General features: G+C 36.6%; 1 protein-coding gene across 5 annotated transcripts in view; it reads left to right on the top strand.

The window, feature by feature from the left end:
• Nucleotides 1–25,519, top strand: part of rbm26 (RNA binding motif protein 26) — a 68,249-nt gene that overhangs the window by 29,968 nt on the left and 12,762 nt on the right. For all 5 annotated transcript variants that reach the window (XM_062975496.1, XM_062975498.1, XM_062975499.1 and 2 more), the window contains exons 11-21: nucleotides 1,003–1,162; nucleotides 1,836–2,000; nucleotides 3,473–3,604; nucleotides 4,788–4,859; nucleotides 8,460–8,588; nucleotides 10,803–10,877; nucleotides 14,671–14,841; nucleotides 15,016–15,120; nucleotides 15,853–16,062; nucleotides 19,499–19,585; nucleotides 22,072–22,185. In XM_062975496.1, coding sequence (XP_062831566.1) covers nucleotides 1,003–1,162; nucleotides 1,836–2,000; nucleotides 3,473–3,604; nucleotides 4,788–4,859; nucleotides 8,460–8,588; nucleotides 10,803–10,877; nucleotides 14,671–14,841; nucleotides 15,016–15,120; nucleotides 15,853–16,062; nucleotides 19,499–19,585; nucleotides 22,072–22,185 — 1,420 coding nt within the window. The remainder of the gene's footprint in view (nucleotides 1–1,002; nucleotides 1,163–1,835; nucleotides 2,001–3,472; nucleotides 3,605–4,787; nucleotides 4,860–8,459; nucleotides 8,589–10,802; nucleotides 10,878–14,670; nucleotides 14,842–15,015; nucleotides 15,121–15,852; nucleotides 16,063–19,498; nucleotides 19,586–22,071; nucleotides 22,186–25,519) is intronic.

Raw genomic sequence — 25,519 nt, 5'->3', positions numbered from 1 at the left:
CAGAGGACCTACGTGTCCTAAGGGGTGGATTATACCAGAGAAGGCAGTCCTGGATCGAAGCCAAACAATGATGATTTTATATCCTACCTTTCTTTCGATAATTTATTTATTTATTTATTTACATCACTTTTACCTCGCCTTTCTCTCCGAGGAGACTCAAAGCGGCTTACAGTAAATGGCAAAAATTCAGTGCCTAAAAACAATGTAAAAACAACAATTCATATAAAACAATCTACAAACAACAGTTCATATAAAACAGATACCATTACAAAATAAAATCGCATTATATAAAATTTTAAGAATGTCCAAGATTAAAATCCATTCATCCAGAAACCTCAAGTCTCAAGGTGATTGATAATGGGGTCTCAAGGTGACTGAAAACTCATCTCCCAGGTACTCACCTAGAAAGCCTACCCTGGTGATCTTTAAGACTGGCAACTTTGTAAAGGGAGATGTGATCTTTCAGAGTTGTGTACTTAGCTGCCTACTATTTCAGGAAATTCATACTTTAAAAAATATCTTAATATCTGAAGTAGACAAAATAGTGATTTAAGGGGCAAGAGGGTGGCAGTTCATCAAACATCTGCAAACAGCAGGTTTCCTACTCCCATTCTAGAAATCGCTTACTTTCTCACCTAAACCTGGTAAGTGACATAATAGCTGTTTGAAGAAGATCACACACTCTAAAACATACTTGATGGTACAGTAGTTAGTTTTTGTTCATCTTGTTTTTAAAGAGACATTCTTCAAACTTTCTTTTAAAACTGCAGTCTTAAAAGTTTGGTAGAGACTGTGGTTGAAAGAACATCTTTAGGAAAGGGGTGTTGAGTTGCATGTAGAGATCTTGTAGAAATGTATAAAACTCCTGTCCCCCTGGCAGTTTATGTGAATGTATTATGTTGGTCTGTGCTAGCTGTTGATATATGTTTTAGTATGTTGATCCAGTTAAGTAGCCATTCGAACTATGTGTGCCAAAGCAATCTTTAACCTTGTCTTTTTCAGGCAAAACTTTAATAGAACAAACAGCCCGGCTTTTCAGAAGAAGGTGCAGTTTGGAAATGAAAATACCAAACTTGAACTGAGGAAAGTTCCTCCAGAGCTGAACAATATCAGCAAACTAAACGAACACTTCAGCAAATTTGGAAATTTGGTGAATTTGCAGGTAAGGTGGTAACTTGACTATTTTATTGTAATGTTAAAAGTGCTTACCAGTTAGAACTTGGATTATGAGGATGACTTCATTATGAGGAAGTTTTGGAAATTCTGTGATTTCCACTTCAGTCTTATTGTAAAATCAGACGTAAAATTTATATCATTTCTGTATTCATTCTTGCTTTATAAAGCACCAGAGAACCAAATTAACTCCTTTCTTCTTCCCTTAGCCCTCTTGACTTAGTTTCTTCCTTTTGTGGGTCACTTTACCTCAGGCCTCTATATTGCCATCTCTTTGAGTAAACGGCATTATAGTGGTGGAGATACATATGAATAGAGTGACTGAATAATTCTGTATGCAGTTATCACAAAGAGCAGTCACACTATGGTTTTTCAGATTGTTTTGTGTTGCTTTTCCTAAGTGCAGTTTCCAGAATTTTCTGTGCTTCTTTAAATCAGCTGTTGACTTACAGCAACCGCATGAATGTCACAGAGTTTTCTTAGGCAAGGAATTCTCAGGAGTGGTTTTGCCAGTTCCTTATCAGGAAGTTTCCCTAAATCATCAATTTGTCTTCTCTTTATTATTTCTGCCAAGCACAGTAATGCTGATATGTGCCCTTATCAGTACTGCATAATTGATCAACACAGAACAGTATCATTATTTTTATTTGTTATAATCATAGGTTGCCTACCAGGGAGATCCAGAAGGTGCTCTCATCCAGTTTGCTACTCATGAAGAGGCAAAGAAAGCTATTTCAAGCACAGAAGCTGTATTGAATAATCGTTTCATTAAGGTGTACTGGCACAGAGAAGGCAGTGCTCCACCCATGCCACCTTCAGTACAGAAGGTAATGCCAGGGAATGGGATATAGTGCATTTTGATAGCCTGTTTAGACTTTAAAAGTCTTCTGGGTTGTTTTGGATTTCAGATACACCATTTAGACGTGTTAAATCTGTATTACTGGAGTCTCATAATACACACTATTAAAGGAATTATTAAAAAGTTCAAATATTTACATTTTATCCTGTTGTTTTAAATATGGAAGTTAAATTCATTATTTCACATTTTGGAATACACTTGGCCCTCAACTCTTGCAGGGTTTAGGGATACAAGATCCCCACAAAAGTGGAAAAACTGCTCTAAAGCCCCCATCCCCAGATACTGTTACTGATTCCTTTCTTGCCAATAAGCCCAGCCTCTATCTTTCTTTCCTGACTTGGTGCCATGTCATCTCCGCCTCACCCCAAAGTTGCCTCTGTGAGAAATACTCAAAATAAAGGAAAAAACAATTATTTTTGTTCAAGGCCAAGGCTGTAATCCTTAATAATGATGTATTTAAAGACAAGTTTTATTGAAATAAGTGACCAATACTACTGGTTAGCAGGAGGCTTTACATTCTTTATGAATACAAATGCATCACTATATGTCAGCCAATATAGTGAGTGAAAGGAAAAAGAGAATAGCTCTGGAAACTTTTTTCTTTATACCAAAAAATGTTCCCCATAGCTTCGAGAGAGTTGTAGGGAACGTGCATCCCAGGAAATGTTTCATACTGATGTCAGTGAAGAGTTTGCAAGAAAATTGAATTGCAAAGGAAGAAAGAAAATATTTGGTGAGAGCAGAAAATATCTTTAAAGAATTTGTATACTTTCTTAAAAAAAAAAACACCCAGTATTCAAACTATGCCTGGCACCTTCTATCATTGAAATATCTACTTGAGCTGGCTAGGACAATAAATTCATTATAAATAGTATATATTTTGACTTCCCTTAAGAATCTGTCAATTAAATATTTTATAAGTATTGGTGCCAAAAAATAGAGCAGTAGGAGATACATATTTGATATTTTTCATGAAGATTTAATAAACACTGTGAGAGAGTTCCCTTAGTAACTAATTTACCATAAATGTATAATAGTCCAGTCATGACATCACTTTATGTCACAGAACCAAGTCTCTCTTGAACCTCAGACACAAGTTTCCTTGTAACATGAGACTGAAAAGAATTTTGCTTTAATCAGTGTTTCATTCTGACATCAGAACTCTGAGAACTTTGATGTGGTCTGTCATTAGTAAAAACAAACTAGGAATAAAGTGTTGGAGCTGTCTTTTTCAATGGGAAAGTTTGACTTTTTTTAGATTTGGCTTCTGGTAATGTAATTTTATAAATTGTTTTACTGATGTTAAAGTATTTGCTACTTCTCTGAAATACCTTATATGGATTCTGAGTTTAGAGAGTATGGTAAGAATAGGAATATCACTACTTAAATGTTTAATTCTGTCTTCCATGTCCTATTCTGATGACCTGGTTTCCTTTTAAGGTTATACAGCCTTTAGCCCAGCAGCCCATTTTACCTGTTATAAAACAGTCTGTCAAGGAGCGTTTGGGTCCAGTGCCTGTCAGTAACATGGAACCTGCCGAAGCTCAGAGTGCCAGTGCAGAAACTGTACAGGTAGTTATAACATTTATGCTACAAAATACGTGATTTTTAAAGTGAACTTCAATATGCTATTTAAACTCGGAATCCCTCCGTATAAGTGGGTGATCTTTATTTATTAAGGTACTTTTAAATTTAAAAAAAATCAGGGAAGGAAACCTTTGAATTGATCACTCATATTTTAGTAGTAAGGATTGCTTACAATTGTGGAGCCAAGTTGTGTGTGAGTAAATAGCTTTCACACTAGTGGACAACTTGAGATAGAACTTGATAAAACTGATGTCTGAGGAAAACCAGACTTTTCAATGACTTGGTAACAGTGTTGTTAAATATGAGGAATTTCTTTTTCCCATACTAATTGAATAATGTGAAATATTTATAGTATAAGTGCATGTTATATCAGTATTGCAAAATACATGCTATTTCATGAGCAAAATATGTACATTACACAATGCTTTAATTGTGGGAGGAAAATTTCAATAATCTGAGTGTCGCATGTGAGTTACTAGGGAGATTATCCAGTACTGGACAGATCAGGTGGAGAAGTAGAATCCAGTGAAATCAGGAGAATAGCAATCTCCATTTTCGATCGCAGTTGTCCTCATGACTCTGGAGAATTGGGACATACCATTGACCAACTCAAGGGACTATAGAGCACTGCTTCTTAAACTATGGGTCCTGACCCCAATTGGGGTCCCATGAGAGAAAATGGTGGTGCTTCCCCTTTTGGTTAAACACGTACAAGTCTGTTGGAGTCAGGGTATCATTATTCTTTGTTGGATTCCTGTTCATCTTACACACCGATCAGTTTTTTCTCTTAACACTTGGACTTCTTGTTTAGATGCTCACAATTATATTACTGCATGGCCTCCTCAGCCTCTATGTCTGTCTAATCCCAAGTCTTTGCACAGCTACTTGGCCTTCAATAAATCAAACCAAATTAACATAGTTAAGTGTTGAACTTGTTAGTCTTTAAGGTGTCACAATTACTACTACTACTACTACTACTATGATTATTATTATTTGCTACCAGAAGCTAACATGGTTGACCTTTGATGGAAATATCTATTCTCTATAATAATAATGCTGCCAGAATAGGTATTTATCATCCTAGTAGTGAAACTAACTACTTGGTCTCATGTGCTTCCAATACTACCTTGATGGCAAACTTGTAAATAATTATTTCTATTTTTCCTAGAATGTAACAAAACTCTCTGTGAAGGACAGGCTTGGGTTTGTGCCTAAACCACCTAACCCAACTACTGAAAAGGTAAGGCAATTATGCTGAGTGAACTGCTACATCTATTGTTTAACTAGCGGGATTGTAGTTAGTTAAACTACGACTTGTTTTGGGGTCCTGTTTTTCGGGAGCTTCCTGGATTTGGAAGGACAGAAATCCATTTTTGATCCGGAAAGCCAAAAGATTCATTTTATCTGGGCCATAATGCGGGGGGGGGGGGGGGGAGCATAATGGGCCCCTTCCCACCATTTTAGGCATTGTCTGTCCTTATATCCTTCACTATGACCTGGTTTAAAAGCATCAGAGTTAAAATACCACTCTTACTGCAATTCTTTATGTCTGTAGAGGAGACAGGGTTTAATGCTTAGTTAAAGCTATATCTACTCTAGAGGAGACAGGCGCTGCAGGCCTTGTCTCCCTGCATCATGCAGCTTTCCATTATTTTAAGGAGGCTTCCCCACTTCCCAGGGAAGGAAGAGCAATCCTACCCTGGGCTTCCTTTAAAAAGACCTCTCTTTTCTCTTGATTTGCAGGCCCTGGAGTAGTGCCTTTTTCCCCCTTGCGCTTTTCCTTCTAGCGGCTGCCTTCTTCTCTGCACTCCACTTGTAACCAAAGGCAGCCGGTTTTCAACAGCCACTGTTCTGTGGCGGCCAAGAAAAACATGAAGGCTGAGTCCTTGCCATTAAACCCATCCAAAAAAACCAAAGCCAGACTGGCTGAAAGGAACTGACCAATTCCATAAAAACACAAAGCTTATTAGCAGGCTGTAGACTTCACAGTATTTTGTTTCTGATGTTGGCCCATTGCTGTTTTGTTGGATATGTGACCCTTACGTTTGGGTTTCTTGTTCTGCTCTATGAAACTGTGTGATAGACTGTTGATTGATGATTTAAACTGACTTTCTTGCTTCCTTTTGATGGAGAGCTTGTGTTCTTCGTCTTGATGAATCAATATAAGTGCTTCAGAGTCAATTGCTTCCACATTTTAGTGCCAGAACTACAGGATTAGGTGTAGGGAGAATCACTATAGCAAAAAAGTGAATATAGGGATAATTAGAAACTGACAGGTTTTGTGAATATTCAAAATAGGTTTTGGTGGCTCAGAATGTATTTCTTGTGGTTGTTATAGAATACTTTGTAAAATTGCTTAACAAGCCACAAAAACATTTCTGCCCTCCAAAACACAGTGCATATGTAAAACCATTTGGTTAACTTCATTCAAACTCCTCCTATATGTGATGAAACAAAATACCAGATACAGCTAAATTTGAATCACAAATCTTTTCAGTTGAATGAGACAAAAGTTATCTGTTTTCTTTTCTTGGCTGTCCATTTTGAATAGATTGTGATGCTGTGGGTTTTGAAATAGATTTTTTATATTGCTGTTAAGAAGAAGATTTTTTAACATGTACCCATGGGTCAGCCATCTGTTTTCTCATACAGTACTTTGTTCTTGTGAGGGCCATCTTTCCCAGAAGCATTTGTGACCTCCTTTTAAGGTACATGGAATCTCGTGTTCTTTAACAGGTCCAAGATGCAATGAAAAGTGTTTCAAAAGAAAGGATTGCAAGACAACCTTTGGATCACTTAATGAACTTGTTTTATTGTATGCTGAAGAATTTCATGATTTAAACATATACATTCTATCTATCTGTCTATCTATCTATCTATCTATCTATCTATCTAGTGATCCAAATAGGTCAGAACAAACTTCAGTCCTTTAGAAATTAACACAGAGATCAATCTACCCAATCTTAGCCTACCCTGCTGCTTACTGAAATGCACCCTCCTTGCCCCCATGCATACTTTGTCACAGAACTAAAGATGTATAGAAGTGCTAAGCTTGACTAGCTTCCGATGAACATGTAACCAAGGAAAAACATCAGGAAAATGTTTCTGATGGTTTTGCCAACCTTTGCATTAGATACTAAATCAGCTACCTCCTTAATGCTGGAGTTTTGTACATGCTTGCAAAAAGTGAACCAGGTTCAAAGAACTGCATGATTTTCTCTATGGACACTTAAGGTAGCTTTGGACTCTTTTTTTAATGGCAGTTCTCTGCTTCATCTTTTGCTGAAACATAATTTTTTTAGAGCAGTTTGGGTATTAGAGGGGTTAGATGTTATAGTTAGTGGAGTAGGGGTTCATTCTGTATATTTATTTTAGTTGACCTCATGTATAATTTGAGGGAAGGTTTTGGAGTCAAAATTGTGAATTTTGATATGACTCATTGATAAGTCGAGGGTCATTCTTTGCAGAGAGAAAAGCATTAATGTTTTCCTTGGCAGCAGCTGCCATTTTATCACCTAGGCATTCATGATTAGAAATGAGACTTTTCTCAAGTTGGCTTATGGGTGAGGTGAACAACATTTTGGGTTGTTTTTTTATTAAGATTTCTAGACTTATACATTATTAAATAGAAACTTTAAAGTTCTCTCAAAATAAATACTTAGAAGAACATGAATATCTGCTAAGGTTGTGTTTATTCATGAAAGATGTTATTCCTATGGACATACTTAGTTAAATAAGAAGATACCTTTCCTAGCTAAATGAATGTAGTTAAGTGGTGACTAGGAGCCTTCAATCTGTGTGCGTGCCCATACGTATACACTATCAATCTTCCTGCTCTGCATCATCTCAGCATGCAAGGATGAGGAGGTTTAAACTTCCCATCCTTTATCAGAGTGAGAGTTGCTGGCAGTAGGGAAGAAAAGCAGTTGCTGCTAAGATAGCTGTTTCTCTACTGCTGTTAGTGACAGAAAAACAGCCATCTTGGAATATTGTTTTTCCTTGTGTTGCACGAGTATCTTATCCGTTTCAGAGTCTATGCTGCCAATGGGTCAGTGAAGCCACAGGTTGCACACCACTGATTTAATTGATCAGCAGGTTGCAGGCTAGGAAAACTCCCAGAGTCAATTTTACCAACTGTGTGGGACTGTTTCTTTCCTATGTTATGCAGTTTGGCTTGTTCCTTCCAGCTAAGTGATTGCTTTTTTTAAAGAAGCCAGCATAATTCAATAATAGATATGTGCAGAGGCTCTTGAGGATTATTGGGACTTTCTGTTACCTTAGGTGGTGGTCCCTGGACTGGTATTGATCTCTGGGCAATTGTCTGCCAAGTTTCCCAGGTAGAAAGAAAAAAAAACTGGTTCCTGTCCCTGGCTTACTGAGGGGAAAAACTCTTTAACACATCAGATGGAAGAAGAAGCATTGCCTTAAGATTATAACTGACAGTTGGACGCTTGATAGAAGTAGTTAATACATGCCAGCTGAAGAGCTCTGTGGTTTTGTAAACTACATGAATTGTAAGCATTTCTCCAGCTAATTGTTCAATTAATACAAGTAAGGTAATGGGAACTCCATGGCAAGTATTTTTCAGTGGCAGGAGAGACTCAACCTGCATGCAGGGCTCAGATTCCAAGTTCTGTAGCTATATTTTCCCATAACATGTATACAAGGTTCTGGATATGTAGAATCTATACAAATATTTTTAGCCCTTTATTTCACATTTTTATATTCTTCCAGTCTTCACAATCACAGCAACACATCTGTTTTATAGTAATGCTTTGAATCAGTTACTTGTCATTTATTCATAATTTATCAGCAAAATTAAAAGGGTTTCTTTCTGTAGGTATTGTCTACTTCTACTGGCTTGACAAAAACTGTGTATAACCCAGCTGCTTTGAAGGCAGCTCAGAAAACGTTGCCTGTTGTTAACCCTTCCGTGCTAGATTCTAGTGAAGCACAGAAGAAAAAACAGGTAAATTAAACTATATTTCTTTTATAAAACAACAATAGTCTATGTAGAAAACCACGACATTACAATAAATATTTTGTTCATTTCCTATAGAAAGTTATCTTCTGTTTGGTAGACCCTGCATGTAGTTTAGAAAACTATCTCCCCACCTGCAGTTTGAGATGTATTGATGTACATTTGCACTATAGGATTAAGCTGAAACTATTTTCCTGAATAACATTTTTGAGGAATACAGTGTTCCCTCACTTATCGCAGGGGTTACTTTTCAGTGAAAATCCGCAAAGTAGGGACACTATATTTATTCTATATGTGGAGGGAGAGCAAACCACAGACCACTTACTACAATGCAGTCTGTACTTTATTTTATAGACTCATAGAATAGTAGAGTTGGAAAAGACCTCACGGGCCATCCAGTCCAACCCCCTGCCAAGAAGCAGGAAATCACAGTTACAATTTAGCAGTTACAATATACAGTACATCAGCAGAGAAGAGGAATGGAAGCAACCCTTCCCTACTCCCCCTTTATTTCTCCCTTCCCCCCCCCCCCCCCCCATTCCAAAGCTCTTTGGACGCTGCAAAAAACCGTGAAACAGTGAAAATACCATGATAAATGTGTACATTAATATTAATTGAAAACCCGCCAAACCACGAGGGAGCGAAAAGCGAACCGCGAAGTAGCGAGGAAACACTGTAGAGCATTTTGGGTCATTTAACATTTAAGGAGTTTTCTGGGTTTTACCTTTATGTGGCCTGGGCTTGGAGGCTAATTGGCTATTGCTTTGATAATGTGTTCTTCTGTTGTGAATATAGAATTGTAAATCATAGGTGAAATGTGCTTTCCCCAAGGCAATACAATGATTGTAACCTTCTAACCAGGATTGGGAGATCAGGAGTCCTTGTGTGTTCTTTCCCATATCTTTTCCCTCTTTAGGGAAATGTTTTGTAGCACTTGCATGTTTGCTAACTGGATTTACATGGTAGTTTGTAACCATGACTAGGAAATTATGTTTAAATTCTGCATGGTTAGTGAAACAAATACAGGTTAGTATGCCATGATACGTAAGCATTATGAAACAATGTAGGCAATTATCTGGGGACAGGGGAGAGTTTTATGTTGGAAATAGAAATGCCACTTCTTCTTTGTGAAGGAACCTTGTTGCCTCGAAGGTAGAAGTGGATGGTTGTGCTCGCTATCGTGCTTTCAAAAGTGCTGTATTGTGTATCTTAGATTTCACTGTGGGTTCAGTCTGAAAATCATGAACCCATAGATTAGGCAGGCCCAATGTTTTACCGTAAGCTACTTCTAGAACAGCTCTTGAACTTTCTGGTTTGGTCATCTTTGTCACATAAAATTACTGTCTAGTGATATACAAGTGTACCTTTACCATTCTTACTTAAATCAGTACCACAAAGATTGCTGGCATAAAATAATTTGAACAGAATTTAAGGTCCCGTAAATCAGTATAATGCTTTCTTACAACAGTGCTAAAATATAATATTGAACCTTACACTATGGAAACTTCTGCCAGAGTTTCATGGTCTGTTCATTCTTTTTTTTCAAAAAAAAAATCTTAACTCTGAAACATACTTTGTAGTGTTTTCTGTTGGCAAACAGGTGCCCCTTCCTTTTTGATGAATTCAGAGTTCTTTCAGATTAATATGTTAATAATGCATTCTTCACAATCTTCTGCCAACCTAGCAGTTTGAAAACATGCCAATGTGAGTAGATCAATAGGTACCGCTCTGGCAGGAAGGTAACGGCGCTCCATGCAGTCATGCCGGCCACATGACCTTGGAGGTGTCTATGGACAACGCCAGCTCTTCGGCTTAGAAATGGAGATGAGCACCAACCCCCAGAGTCAGACATGACTGGACTTAACGTCAAGGGAAACCTTTACCTTTTTTATTCTTCACAACACCCACATATGGCACAAATATCTGATTCCAAAATATGAATTAAATATGTAATTCTCTATGCTACACACATTGTCTTGTTTGTCATATTAGCAAATATATTGATTGACCTAACTCCAGCATTTAGTTCTCTTGACTCGGTGGATCTGGCCTAGTTGGGACTGCCAGCTGAATTGGCTTATTCATACATAAACATGGATGCTCTAACTTTTTTTTGTATTTGATCACCTTTTTAATAAGCAGTATAATTGGAAGCAGTACTTTTATAGAATGTGGAGATATTCTTTGCTTTAATCCTTCCAGGAGGCACTAAGACTTCAGCAAGATGTGAGGAAGAAAAAGCAAGAGATTTTAGAAAAGCACATTGAAACACAAAAGGTAACATTTTTGTACTGTGATTGGATTGTTGCTGAAGAATATTAATTTGCCATGAAATCTGCAGTTGAGGACTAGTAATATTACAGTATAATTCTGTGTTCTGAAAACAATGGAGTGGAGTTTCAAGAAAGACACAAGCAATATTTTCTTATATTTTCAGTTCTTGCACAAGTATTCAAGCCAAGTTTTTAAATCTTGGGGTGAAGGACTCCTCTCTTTTTGCTTCTCTCTTGAATATTTTGAACAATTTTGTTGATAGGGTAGACTAAGCAAATAAAGGAGAAAATGGTAATATGTTGGCTCTGCCTCTGTGTGCTGTGTCTTTTTATCTCAGAGAACTGAACATTTTAAATTACGTTTGAAAATTAGGCTGAATTCAGTGAAATTCTGGTCACAAAATAGGGTACACTCAGTTTTTAGTGTAAATAACCCTGTTATGAACAGAAATACACTATTTGAATGCAGCCCTATAAAAATGATTCCAGATATCCACTTAATAAATCACTTGGCTAGACTTTTTTCCAATAATAATAATAATAATAATAATAATAATAATAATAATAATTTTATTTTTATACCCTGCCACCATCTCCCCAGAGGGACTCGGGGCGGCTCACAAATATAAAACCAGCATACAGAGTATCAAATACCAAAAACACACAAATAAGATTAAAAGGCATAAAATAAAATCACAGTCATTATAAAACACATGATAAACGCAGCAATAAAATCATACAATGGACTGGGCAAAGTGCACTGAGTGAAACTTGTAAACATGAAGGACGTTAAGGTGCTATGAGATCATGGGGAGAATCTTAAACTGGGGTGAACCCTGTGGCTATGTCGAGGAGATTAACCAACAGGTACAACTGGTCAGAAGTAACTGTTAGTACAAGGGTTTAGCGTATAGTGGGCGGTACTTACTCAAAGGCCTGTGTGAAGAGCCAGGTTTTCAGGCTCTTCCTGAACACTTCCAAGGTGGCAGCTTGCCTAATTTCCCTGGGGAGCGCGTTCCAGAGCCGGGGGGCTGCCACGGAGAAGGCCCTCTCCCTTGTCCCCACCAACCGCGCTTGTGATGGAGGTGGAAGCGAGAGGAGGGCTAGTACTCCTTTAATTGTATTGTTTAAAGAAGTATAAACAAGTTAGAAGATCTCCCTTAGGAGAGCTATGAAATATTAATTAATTAATTAATACTCTGAAGAGCAGAGTATTTATGTTCTGCTCTTCAGCTACAGTATCTCAGAGTGGCTTACAAATTGTCAGTTTGACAGTTCCCTACTCTGAGTTTTGAAAAATTAGTTTTCACTATATGTCCTGGAATTTATCAGCCATCTTACTAAGCAAAGAGCTGTAGGTACTTTTAATTATTTGATAATTACTTGCTAATTATTTTCTAATAATTATTTCTAATTACTTTTAGTTATTTTTCCAGTTACTTCTTAATTCTGTTTAGCTATTTCCTAATTGCTTTAATTAAATCCTGTTTTCTAATTACATTTAGTGTAGTTACTTTTAAATTATTTTAATTAATTTCTCATTATTTCTTAACTACTTTTTATTTTCCAATTTCCCATTTTTTTCAACTACATTAAATTATTTCATTTTCTCGCTAATTTTACTTTTGTTACTTTTAATTATTTCCTATTTACAGTTAATTATATTTACCTACTTTTAATTATTTCCTAATTATTTCCTGATTACTTAATTATATTTAATTATTTCCTAATTCATAATTACATCCCAATTATTTCCCAATTATTCTTAATTTTAGTTATTTTAAATTATTTATAATTACTATCAGTTTCAAATTATTTTTACAGTCTCTATCAGAACATAGTTGATTTATTCAAATCAGACCACCTCTTACCCTATTTCATTAGTTTTACTGGATTGTGTTGTTCTTACACAATTCAGATATTTAGCAACTTTCCTTAGTGGAGGTCTTTGGGGAAGAATATATGGCAACTTGAGGGTTAGTAAATTGAATTTAACATAAACTGGAATTAAGGCATTTTTGTATGCATAGACAGGCTTATTTTTTATTTCGCGTCAAAAGCATTGCATAACAAATACATTTAAAAATGATGAAGAAAAAAAAATAGAGGAAATCACAAACAACTAAATAGTTTTAGACCAGAAACAGGCAACAGCAACCGCATTGTCCGTAGCTTTAAACAACTCCTCCTCCGTGCATGAGGCAGGACATTGTGGGCAAGCATACATATGCAGAGTTGTTTGTTCTGCTCCACAGTCACACAAGGTGGAGGATTCCTCCAGGTAGTGCCACCTTGCCAAGTTGTCTTTAGATCTGCCCACTCCACTTCTGAGTCTGTTCAGGGACTTCCAAGTTGCCCATTCTTGGTTTGCCCCTGGAGGAAGACCTTCATGGGGGGGGGGGGCATCCAGTTAGAATTGCCAGGTTTAGCTGCCCAGAGGGACACCCTTGCTACTGCTGGAGGAACATCAAGAGGAGTGGTGGTTCTCATGAAGCCCTTCCTTGATTTGAGTCTACTGGGAGGAGGGTGATAGCCATGCAATGGGTGGCTTTCACAATGTTCAACCTTATTTCTCTCACAGTTAGCAGCAACTTCCCGTCGCACGTCAGGAGGGGCAATGCCAGATAACTTGTAGAGTTTATCAACAGGTGTAGGTTTAAGGCATCCTGTGATTATTCTGCATGTTTCGTTTAGTGCTACAGTAGAGTCTCACTTATCCAAGCCTCTGGATAATCCAAGCCATTTTGTAGTCAATGTTTCCAATATATCGTGATATTTTGGTGCTAAATTCGTAAATACAGTAATTACAACATAACATTACTGCATGTTGAACTACTTTTTCTGTCAAATTTGTTGTATAACATGAAGTTTTGGTGCTTAATTTGTAAAATCATAACCTAATTTGATGTTTAATAGGCTTTTCCTTGATCAGTCCTTATAATCCAAGATATTCGCTTATCCAAGCTTCTGCCGTCCCGTTTAGCTTGGATAAGTGAGATTCTACTGTATGTCCACTTGCTTCGCATGGGCAGACTTTTGCCAGACAGGACAGGCGTACTCAGCAGTTGAGAAAGACAAGGCCAGGGCTGATGTTCTTATTACTTGTGGGTCTGCACCCCATGAGCTGCATAGACAGGTATGGGCAAACCTTTTTGCCTTGGGGCTGCATTGCGGGCCCAGCCTGGAGGGTCAGGCCAGGAGGGAGCGGGGGCCAGACATATGCTGGGTAGTGAGGGCCTGGGAGAGGGTCAGGAGGGGTCAGGGCCGGGCTCAGGTCATCCTCAGGTTGACTCGGCCCATCCTTAAGCTTGGAGGAAGGCGGGACACGCAGCAGCTGCCCCAGTCCCCCAATTTCTTCCTCATCCTCCTCCCCCGTAACTCTTAGCATTATGTCAGGAGGAGGGCAAGACAGCCAGCTGCTGAAAGTGATCGGGGGGGGGGGGGTGGTGGTGGTGGTTCTCAGCCACTGTGTGCCTTCCTCTAACTGTCCTCCTGGCATAAGGATGGGGCCACTTGCGCCGTCCTTGTGCCAGAAAGAAGAGGAGGGCGAGACACACGGTGGCCGAGGGTGCTCCAGAGGGTTCTCAGCTGCTGCGTGCCTCCCTCCCTCATCTTTTCAGCATAAGGATGCAGCAGACCATCGTATCCTTATGTCAAGAGGACAGGGAAAATGAGGAGGGCCTGAGGTAAGCGCCTAGGGGGCCGCATCTGGCCTCCGGGCCATAGTTTGCCCATGCGTCACATAGACACACTTCTCTATAGATTATTATTGTTATTAACACATTTAATTTTGATAGATGCTGATTTCAAAGCTGGAAAAAAATAAAACGATGAAGTCTGAGGATAAAGCTGAAATCATGAAAACTCTAGAAACATTGACCAATAGCATCACCAAGTTAAAGGATGAGTTGAAAGGAGTCTCTTCCCCAACAAATGCTCCATTGAAAAACATTAAGACAAAAGCACAGGTATTTATGTGTTATTATCTTTATATGCCCCCATTCTCTTTCTCTTCCTCTTCATAAATGTCTTTGTTTAAGACTTGCTTTTTTAGTGTTATATGTGAGGATGGGTTATTGAATTCCATGTTTTTTCCACACAAATTAAGGAATATATTCTGAATCATTTCAATAATTCCTTAGATGCAAAAAGAGCTATTGGATACTGAATTGGATTTGTATAAGAAGATGCAAGCTGGGGAAGAAGTTACTGAACTGAGAAGAAAGTACACAGAACTGCAACTGGAAGTACGTTTATTTCAAGATTGCAAATTGTTCATTGTGTAAACTTAATCATTGTTAATTGGGTATATTCGTTTCAAAATAAAGCATAGGTCTCTACGAGTGAGATCTTTGCGGACTTAATTACTTTTAATCATTATTGTTGTTAATAATCATGAATGAGAGTCTGCAATCTTATTTACAAAAGGAATGCATCCTTGTAGAACATTTGTGAATTGTATGCACTTTTAGAATGAACCCATAGATGGCACTGCTGGTGTTTGGATAATAATTCTGTGTCCTTTTTTGTACAAAGAATCACTGCTTTAAAGGAACAAAGTAAGTATATATGCAGTCCCCGAATGACAAATATCCGACATATGAATTACTCTTAGTTAAGAACATGGATGAAACAACAGGAAGTGAGAGAAATCTAGCCCTCAGAAAGGAAATTCACTCCAGAAAGAGTTACCATGGAGAAATGGTGTCTCAACTGAAGCTTTCTCATCCGTCCTTGTTTCCCTGACAAGCCATTTTTTTCAAATCCAGTTATCACAGGGAGAGAAAATGGGGTTCCATCTTCTGAGCAGGGGCACAGTGAAATGTTTATTTCCTTTTGTTTGAGATCCCCTGTAAGTTAGGCAGTAGAAACACAAACAAATCTTACATAATTGTAAGGTTTCTGATAATAGTCATTATTAGTCTAATTATTTATTTGGTCTACATGAATATCAAGCATTGTTGTTTGTTAATTGCTAGGCTGCAAAACGAGGAATCCTCTCATCGGGTCGTGGGAGAGGAGCTCATGCACGTGGCCGAGGAGTGTCCCGTGGGAGAGGCCGGGGAGGAAGGGGCCGGGGTCGAGGAAGAGGGGTTCCTGTTCATGCTGTTGTGGATCACCGTCCCAGAGCACTTGAAATCTCTGCCTTTACCGAGAATGACCGTGAAGATCTCCTTCCTCACTTTGCGGTATGTACCAGATTTAGTGTTCTTTTATTGGTGTTGATTGTTGATCTAATTAATTTTGTTATGCTTTCTTTTTCCTTTCACTACACTACTTAAAAACTCACTCTCACTGAGTTCCCAACCTTTCAAAGCTTGTTTTGAAGCTCTTTACAGGGTTGCAGTGGTTGAGGGGTTATTGTTCCCACTTATTTCTTCCATTTTTTTCCATGAGGTCCACTGTTTGGAATTGGCCAGTTAAAAGATACTTCAGCAAAATGTTGTGAAATCAGATTTATAGTTTGAGCTTCTGTAAGAATGTTCAGGCAAATGCTAAACCATATTTTTGCCTAGATTATAAAAAAAATCTACAGTAGAGTCTCACTTATCCAACATAAACGGGCCGGCAGAAAGTTGGATAAGCGAATATGTTGGATAATAAGGAGAGATTAAGAAAAATCCTATTAAACATCAAAATAGGTTATGATTTTACAAATTAAGCACCCAAACATCATGTTATACAACAAATTTGACAGAAAAAGTAGCTCATTACACATTAATGTTATGCAGTAATTACTGTATTTACAAATTTAGTACCAAAATATCACAGTGCATTGAAAACATTGACTAGAAAAATGTGTTGGATAATCCAGAACGTTGGATAAGTGAGACTACTGTATTTAAAAAAGCAGGGAAAGATGGCTGTCGTCTTGACGACAAGGTTAGTTTTGATGACTTTCATAACTTGTCTGTTTTTAAACAGTATTATTAAACAGTAATCATTTTTCAGAGAGATACAACTAATAGCCACTTCTCACATAATTGAGCTTAGTCCAGTGTCTTGCTATTATGAATGTTTGTCCATTGCAGAAGAATAAACTAGGAGGCCATTGTACTTCGTTAAAATGTTTGTTAGCTAGGTTTCCTTACACAGTTTTTATTGTCACATAGTTCTCACTAAAGCCAGTTTCACATGGCGTATTCTAAGAATTGTCTTTTCAAAAAAAATTCCAAGACAAACTTCAGGTATGGCTAACAACGACATTCTTGGGTTGTTGTTCCAAATTTTGTAAGGATTGACCTATTAGATATGTTTTTCTTTACAAATAATTCTCACAACACATACAACGACTTGTTTGGCACAATTGTTTTCTTTGACAATAATATCATGTTCCACCATAAAAAAAAATTTAAGCCAAGGAAACTAATTACACTGTGTAACACAGTTTTTATTTCTGCATTATAAATGTCATTTCCTAATTGATTCTGGAGCCTCCAGTGGCACAGCGGGTTAAACTGTTGGGCTACTGAACTTGGCGGTTCAAATCCGGGGAGCGAGGTGAGTTCCCTCTGTTAGCCCCTGCTTCTGCCAAGCTTAACACATTAAAAACCTGCAACTGTAAGTAGATCAATAGGTACCGCTCCAGGAGGAAGGTAACGGTGCTCCATGGAGTCTTACTGGAGACCTTGGAGGCGTCTCCAGACAATGCCGGCTCTTTGGCTTAGAAATGGAGATGAGCACAAATAGTTTTAACATCAAGGGGAAACCTTTACCTTTACTAATTGATTCTATCATAAAAACATGGAAAAAGTTTATTAAACTGCAAAAACTTTGTTTTTATGGGACATCCTACAGCACATTTTGCTATAGTTTTTCAATGAATATCTCGTAGAGTCTCAACCAATTCAACATAGTTTGTAGCAGCACAAAAATGAAGTTTCTGGGGTATAACAACTCCTTTCAAAGTAAGTACCGCACATTTAAATAGGAATAACACTTTCAAACAAGGAACAGATTTTTTTTTCAAATTTTGTTACATAGTGTAATAATTGTTTTCAGTGGCTTTTTCAAAAATTGAATATTTGTTTTCCTCAGCTACCCTGTTTCCCTGAAAATAAGACAGGGTCTTATATTAATTTTTGCTCCCAAAGATGCACTAGGTCTTATTTTCAGGGGATGTCTTATTTTTCCATGAAGAAGAGCTCACATTTATTGTTGAACAACAAAATGAACATTTATTATATACTGTAAAGTAGTTGTTATCACAAACCAGCATAACCAGACAAACTATGAATCCTATCAAGAATTTCTTGTTACTACCATTATTTACATGTACAACAATCTATGGTACCTCTTGCAATTTAGGTTTCACAAGGTTTCCACGCTGATTTCTCTATTCTAGTTTCAATGTAGTCATGAATGATATAATATACTATAATAATATAATATAATATAATAATAATAATATGATAATATAATAATAATATAATGATATACAATATATTAATGAGATAATATAATACAGGATATAATAACAGAAAATGATAATAATATGGTATTAATAGGATAATATAATAATGGGATATAATAACAGAATAGCATAATAATATAATAATAATAGGATAATATAATAGAATAATAGAATGGAATAGAATGATATAAAATATATTAATAGGATAATATAAAATGGAATATAATAATAATAACAGAATATGCTAATATAATAGAATAATAGTATAGAATATAATGATATAAAATATATTAATAGGGTAATATAAAATGGAATTTAATAATAACAGAATAATAATATAATAATATGAAAATATAATAGAATAATAATAGAATGATATAATAATAATAGAAAAATATAATATAATGATTTAAAATATATTAATAGGATAATATAATAATGGGATATAATAATAGTAACAGAATATGATGATAATAATATGGCAATAGAATAATAGTATAAAATAATCAGTTTCATGGCATAGGATAGGAAGATGAGAGGAGAATCCCAATGCGTCCTGTACCTTTAAGGAGCAAAAGCAGCAGGACGAAAGCCCTTTTCCTTCCCTCCCTCCCACCCTCCCTTGCCCTGGCTCCAGGAGCCAATCAGAAGCCTCTGGGAAGCAAGGCAGCATGGCCAGGAGGGAGACGGAAGGAAGGAAGAAACGTCAGCGCAGCAGCAGCCACGGAAGGTTCTTCAAGCCTCGGCTGGGAGACAGGCAAGGCAAGGCAGGGAGGGAGGGAGGCACAGAAAGCAAGCACTTTCCCTCCCTCCCTCCGGTGTATGAATGAGTGCTGCTTCTGCCCTGCAGCCATGCTTCCCAATGGAACTCTGCTGCAGCCTTAGTTGCTAGGTCTTACTTTCAGGGGAGGCCTTATATTTGGCAATCCCCCCAAACCCCTGCTAGGTCTTATTCTTTGGGAAGGTCTTATTTTCGGGGAAACACGGTATTTACAATTTGTATAAGTTTTGTGGAAGATTTCTGTTTGTCTTATGCTCATTTTATAAACTTTGCTGGATTGTTTGGGTTCCACAACTGTCACAGTAGGTTTGGGATTGTTAAAAAACATTAGCAATCTAGATCTGGTAACGGTCTTTGGATGCTATAAATTGAACATTTGCATGGAGAAGAAATATTTCAACTACTTCATTGTTTTCTTCCTCTTAAAAAGCAATATGGTGAAATCGAAGACTGTCAGATAGATGACTCATCTCTCCATGCAGTAATCACTTTCAAAACAAGAGCAGAGGCTGAAGCAGTAAGTCTGTCTTACTTTTTAAAAAAAGGAAGCATGCTTTTGTGTAAGAAAACCAAGATAAAATTTAGCAACTCTGTAGGAATGCAATGTCATTTTATAGTAGCAAAAAGATAGCTAAAAAGATTTCCGTCCTCTATTGACATAAAGGTTTTACTTTAGCTTAGATTATTTAAATTCATTCTGAAAGCAAAGTACTAAAATTGGGAATAAGTGTTCCTCACATCTTTGTATCACTGCTTCTGCAGCTTGTGACGGGGAAGTGGTGGGAATATCTATATTGAAGAGTGTCTTAATTTGCAGCATTTATTTAGTAGTTTGTGGGAAATATTGGTATCTCTCTAGTTCTTACTAGTTTTTAGAATATTAGACTTTTCTTAGTTTTCTACCTCAAATTTTAATTTGAAAAAAGTGTGGATCATGAAAGTATCCAAAAAGATTTGGATTGCTTGTGACATTGTTGTCCTGTTTGCGAATATGATGAGTTGTTGCATTTAATAATTATTTAATAGCACAGTAGAGTCTCACTTATCCAACGTTCTGGATTATCCAATTCATTTTTGTAGTCAATTTTTTCAATACATCATGCTATTTTGGTGCTAAATTCGTAAATACAGTAATTACTACATAGCATTACTGCGTATTGAATTACTTTTTCTGTCAAATTTGTTGTTAAACATGATGTTTTGGTGCTTAGTTTGTAAAATCATAACCTAATTTGATGTGTAATAGGCTTTTCCTTAATCCCTCCTTATTATCCAACATATTCACTTATCCAACGTTCTGCTGGCCCGTTTATGTTGGATAAGTGAGACTCTACTGTATGTAACTGCTTAATAGTGAAACAATTTATATCTATGAATGTATTCAGCTCAGATATTAAAAAATTAACTCTCAAGTAGAGTTTGAAAATGATTGCATTAGCTGATATCACATAATAAGCTTCTGTTCACTTTTCACAGAATTCTGAAGAGGTACAAGTTTGGTATAGTAGACAAGAGCATTTTTTTCAAATAAAATCATAGCAGACTGATAGATTTGAAAACATCAAAAGAAGGTTCCCAAGCATCAATCTGCACATTTAGTTTCTACTTGTTAGTAAATCAAAAATATTATAAATAGTAATTGGCAGTAAATATTAATCACCCAAAGAAGCTACAGCTTCATAAACACTTTCTTCGAAAGAATGGTAGCTAGCTAATATATTACTGCCTTGAATGAAAAAGGTTTAAGTTTTATGGTCATATACATTTGTGCTTGGGAGAGGATTCCCTTGTCATAAAGTGTTGCATTTTTATGTTGCAGTAATTTCTTTCAAAGATTACAAGTTATTTCTGAACTCAAATGTCACATATTCTTAAAAATGCCAGTTTGTGACATTGTGATGAGACCATGGGCCAAAAAAACCTCTCCTGAGCTGCATTTTAATAGGCATGGAATCTTTTAAAATTTATCATAAATTTATATGTATAGATTTAAAATTTATACCTGGGGACTTTAATATCACACAATTCATGTTCAGATGTCATTGAACATGTAATTGTTTCCACATTTCACATTATGCTGTACTTTCAGATTGTACCATAAATCTTTTGTGACTGTGGCAGTTATTTCGGAATGTTGCTAACGCTGATTTATGCTAGTTCATGTTACTTTAATTTGAACATACTATTTCCAAAGCAGCCACTTAATGCTTGTGGTACTTAAGAAGATATGAATATCCCATAGGTTAACTCTTTTTCTTAACATTTCAATTACTAGAGCTTTGCTAAAAAATGGAATCATTTTCAGCAAAATATGTTACATTCATTATTATTAGTCTTATTTTTATTTTACATTGGCTCATTTTGTTTGAGGAAGTCCCTGGCTTCAGTAACACAGGAAGATTAAAAATTATCAGTATTTCAGAAACAAAATACCAATGGAGAAGTTATTCAGTGTCACTTAGTTGTTCTGTATCACGTTACCTTCATTTCCACATAATTCAAGACTTACAAAAGCAATTCTCTATACTGCATTGTGTACTCTTGTTATTCAGAAGCATTGCTTTGTATAAATAAACTGTAGTCTGTTGTATACTAGTAAGCCTGCACTGCATTCTAGTCTGCCATAACCACAGCAGAGAGCTTTCTTATGCCTATATTGAAAACTCCATAAAGGTGTTCCCATGGACTTTGGCATTGGCAGTGGCATTTTAAAAAACATTTTTCTTTTCTTTAAGAAGGAAACATTTATGCTGCATTACAAATTGCTTTTGATAAGATGCTTAAACTGCTAAAGTGGCTTGGTGAATTTCAGTTCTTAAAATCATATGTCCAGAATGTGGCCTCCCCATCAAAAAGAGCTGGGATGGTTCCTTAAATCTCAGCTTGGCATGAAGAGGTGCTCTTGCATTTACCCTGTAGCCTGACATCTGTTTTCTTTGGAATATTATTATAGAAAACATTTCTTCCTAACAGAGTGTTCATAGTCAGTGTTGTTCCTTTTAGGCTGCTATCCATGGAGCTCGATTCAAAGGACAGGACTTGAAGTTAGCCTGGAACAAGCCTATCATTAACATGTCCACTGTAGAAACAGAAGAGCCAGAGCCAGATGAAGAAGAAGTGAGTGTGTGATTTTAAAATTATTCCATACAAGGACAAAAAGTCATAAAAGACTTTTTAAATTTTATTTTTGGTCTTGTAGTCTCGTATCAGTTGGTGGCTTTGTAATAGTAATATAATCAGTTATCCACACCCTTTTCCTTTCTTGGTTGATGAAGTTGGCTGACAGAAATTAGAAGAGGAGGGACTTGAAACATTCACCAGATGAAGTCAGTAATAGAATATAATTCATGGTTGATAACAGGGAATCTATATAAATATTTCTATCCAGCTCACCAGACAGTTCCATTTTTTTCTAACTGAACTGTTTAGGAAAATGTTCAAATAAAATATTAATTAATTGATAATAAAAATAAGTAGTATAATGAAGCATGCAAAAGACCTTTGGAAAAGACCTAGGACACGGAACAATGGCTTCAAACTACAGGAAAGGAGATTCCACCTGAACATCAGGAAGAACTTCCTCACTGTGAGGGCTGTTCGACAGTGGAACTCTCTCCCCCGGGCCGTGGTAGAGGCTCCTTCTTTGGAGGCTTTTAAACAGAGGCTGGATGGCCATCTGTCGGGGGTGCTTTGAATGCGATTTCCTGCTTCTTAGCAGGGGGTTGGACTGGATGGTCCATGAGGTCTCTTCCAACTCTACTATTCTATGATTCTATGAAAGTCTCCCTTCCACCATATTGACTCCCAGTACTTCTCAGTCATGTTATCAGAATCATCATACTAGACTTCTGTTTTAGCCAATGATTTTGGAAAGCTTGTATTGTCTTTTCAAAAAAAGTATTTTTCTGTTTAGATGCTAACAGTGAATACAGGAATACTTAAAGAATTTTTAAGAGTAATTCTTTTATTCCTATATTTCATTGATTTATCAGATACTGTAAACTGTGATGGCATTTAAATCACACATTTCTTTCCTTTCTACTGTTTTAAGTAGTTCAGGCTCATCTCATTTTTTATCCTCCCAAAAACTCTGTAAGAGTAGATCTGCCAGAGTAGAGCTGTCCAGATTACTTTATGTGACTAAGCAGAGATTTCGAATTGAATCTTCTTAACGTGGTACTCCCGAAAAGCAGCATGCGCACACCGTTACTTTTGCATCCATTGAGAGGGATTGAAACACAGAACTTACCTTACAGCTGTCATATTTTCATGACGTTGAAACCACATTCTTTCTCCTGGTCTTCTTTGATCTCTTCTTTTCAAATTTACAGTTTTTTGTAGTTTTAATCCAGATTCTTTCTTTTAGCAACTCATATCCTTACAGTCTTTTTAACCTAAAGACATGTTTCTGGTCCTTACAGATATTGGCCTTTTTCTGGTTTACTTAACCAGATTATATTTACGTTCTCTTCCTTTATTACTGAACCAGCTCTCTTTTCTTCAATAAATTCCCATACATAATGGATTTCCAATCAGATTTCCCTCAAGCCTTTTGCATTTCTTAAATGTCAGCTTTTCCTGAGATAAAAATCCACTACTGCTTCTCACACCAATACCTAGGAATATTGATATTGAATATTTGTAATCACCAGGTCCTAGATGTATCAGCTTGTAGAGTAAATTATAAGTGAGAACCTACATTGCTTTTGCCATAAATCTTGTCATAGTTGCTGTTCCACTGTCAAGGCATTACTCTGTTATTTATGTTCTTTAGTTCTGACCTTTGTGTAAGCACCTTTTAGAAGATACATATTTCATTTATGAAAATTACTTTAAGAACTTCTCACCCAGAGTTGATTGGCTCTAGTCTTGGAGTATAAGTATATTTTAATTTTTTTTTAAAATAGCATTTATATACATTTATTTAAATTCTCCCCTGAATATGATTTTTATCATTATGCCTGTTTTAGAAAGCAAGGTCATGTGTTGACATTTTTATTTAGGCTCTATTCTGTCCTTTTCAAGAAATTTAGGGTATTATGTTGCTGCGCTGCTCCAGCCTCATAACAATGTATGATGCCAGCAGTTGCACTTTCCCAGAGTCCCAGAGTGGTGTCAAAGGAAAGCAGATAAAGTTGTTGTTTTCTGATAGAAGGGAAAGCCTTTTTCCTCTTTCTGCTGTTATACTTACATGAGCATAGTGCATCCAGCTTCAGGGTTAATAACTAGGCCCCCTGTCTTTGAAGAACTCTAAAAGATCTTTTCAAAAATCAAAAGCATTAATATGTTTCTGTATATTAACTGAGTTCAAGACTTTGATGTGCTTTGTATAGTCTGTCAAGAATTACATAATAGCTCAGTAAGACATAGTTCTAATCCATAGTTATACATTTCCTGTACAGTCATCCCTTCATATCCACAGTGAAATTTTTAAAAGAAATCCAAAAAGGCACAGCTTGACTCCCCCCCCCCCCCTTTTATATAAGGGTTACACCATTGTATTTAATGGAACTTGAGGATCCACAGATTTTGGTACTCACAGAGGATACCATGGCATTCCCTTCCCTTCATTTGATATTCCAACTTGTAAAAATTTGCTTCCACTTCAAATGTGTTCTGTATGTACTAACCTAGAATTATACTTAATTTTTACTGCAGTTTGTGCAAACATTAACAACAATTTGAAGTAGGGTTGTTTCAACCCTATACAGGGTTATACAGAATATGCAGGAACTGAGTTCAGCCCCATGAAAGACCAAAAATGTTGTGACTGGGATTTGGCTGTAGATTTCGGAGTGGGACTGGGATTTAAAGTAAAGTAAAGTTAAAGGTGGTTTTTTTGTAAAATTTTGTAAAACCCTGGAAGGGACATACCTAGCCTATGTATCACACAATTCCTACCTCTGGTTTAGAGATGAACCACAGTTTGTTCAGACACACACATAGCAGTAAGCTGTAGCTGATTGAAAATGAAAGCCAACGTTGTTCATTTCTTCCTTTTATTTGAGCCAAAATGAGAGAAAGGACACAATGCTTTAGCTTGATCCAATGCTTTAAAAAAGTGGTTAAATATAGGCACTGGGCGTATTTGCATGTAATACGAACCCAGGATTCCTTGTCAAGCTTGGGAAAGTGTTGGGCTCATACAATTTCTCTTTCTTATTTCAGTGGAGGGAGGAAGAGAATTCTTCCTGAGTTTAAAATTTCACTTTTCCTAGTACAGTAGAGTCTCACTTATCCCACACTCACTTATCCAATGTTCTGGATTATCCAACACATTTTTATAGTCAATATTTTCAATGCATTGTGATATTTTGGTGCTAAATTCGTAAATACAGTAATTACTACATAACATTAATGTGTAATGAACTACTTTTGTCAAATTTGTTGTATAACATGATGTTTTGGTGCTTAATTTGTAAAATCATAATCTATTTTGATGTTTAATAGG

This window comes from Anolis carolinensis, chromosome 3 (genome assembly GCF_035594765.1).
Source record: "Anolis carolinensis isolate JA03-04 chromosome 3, rAnoCar3.1.pri, whole genome shotgun sequence".
Lineage (NCBI taxonomy): Eukaryota > Metazoa > Chordata > Lepidosauria > Squamata > Dactyloidae > Anolis > Anolis carolinensis.
This window is presented reverse-complemented; position numbering and strand designations above follow the sequence as displayed.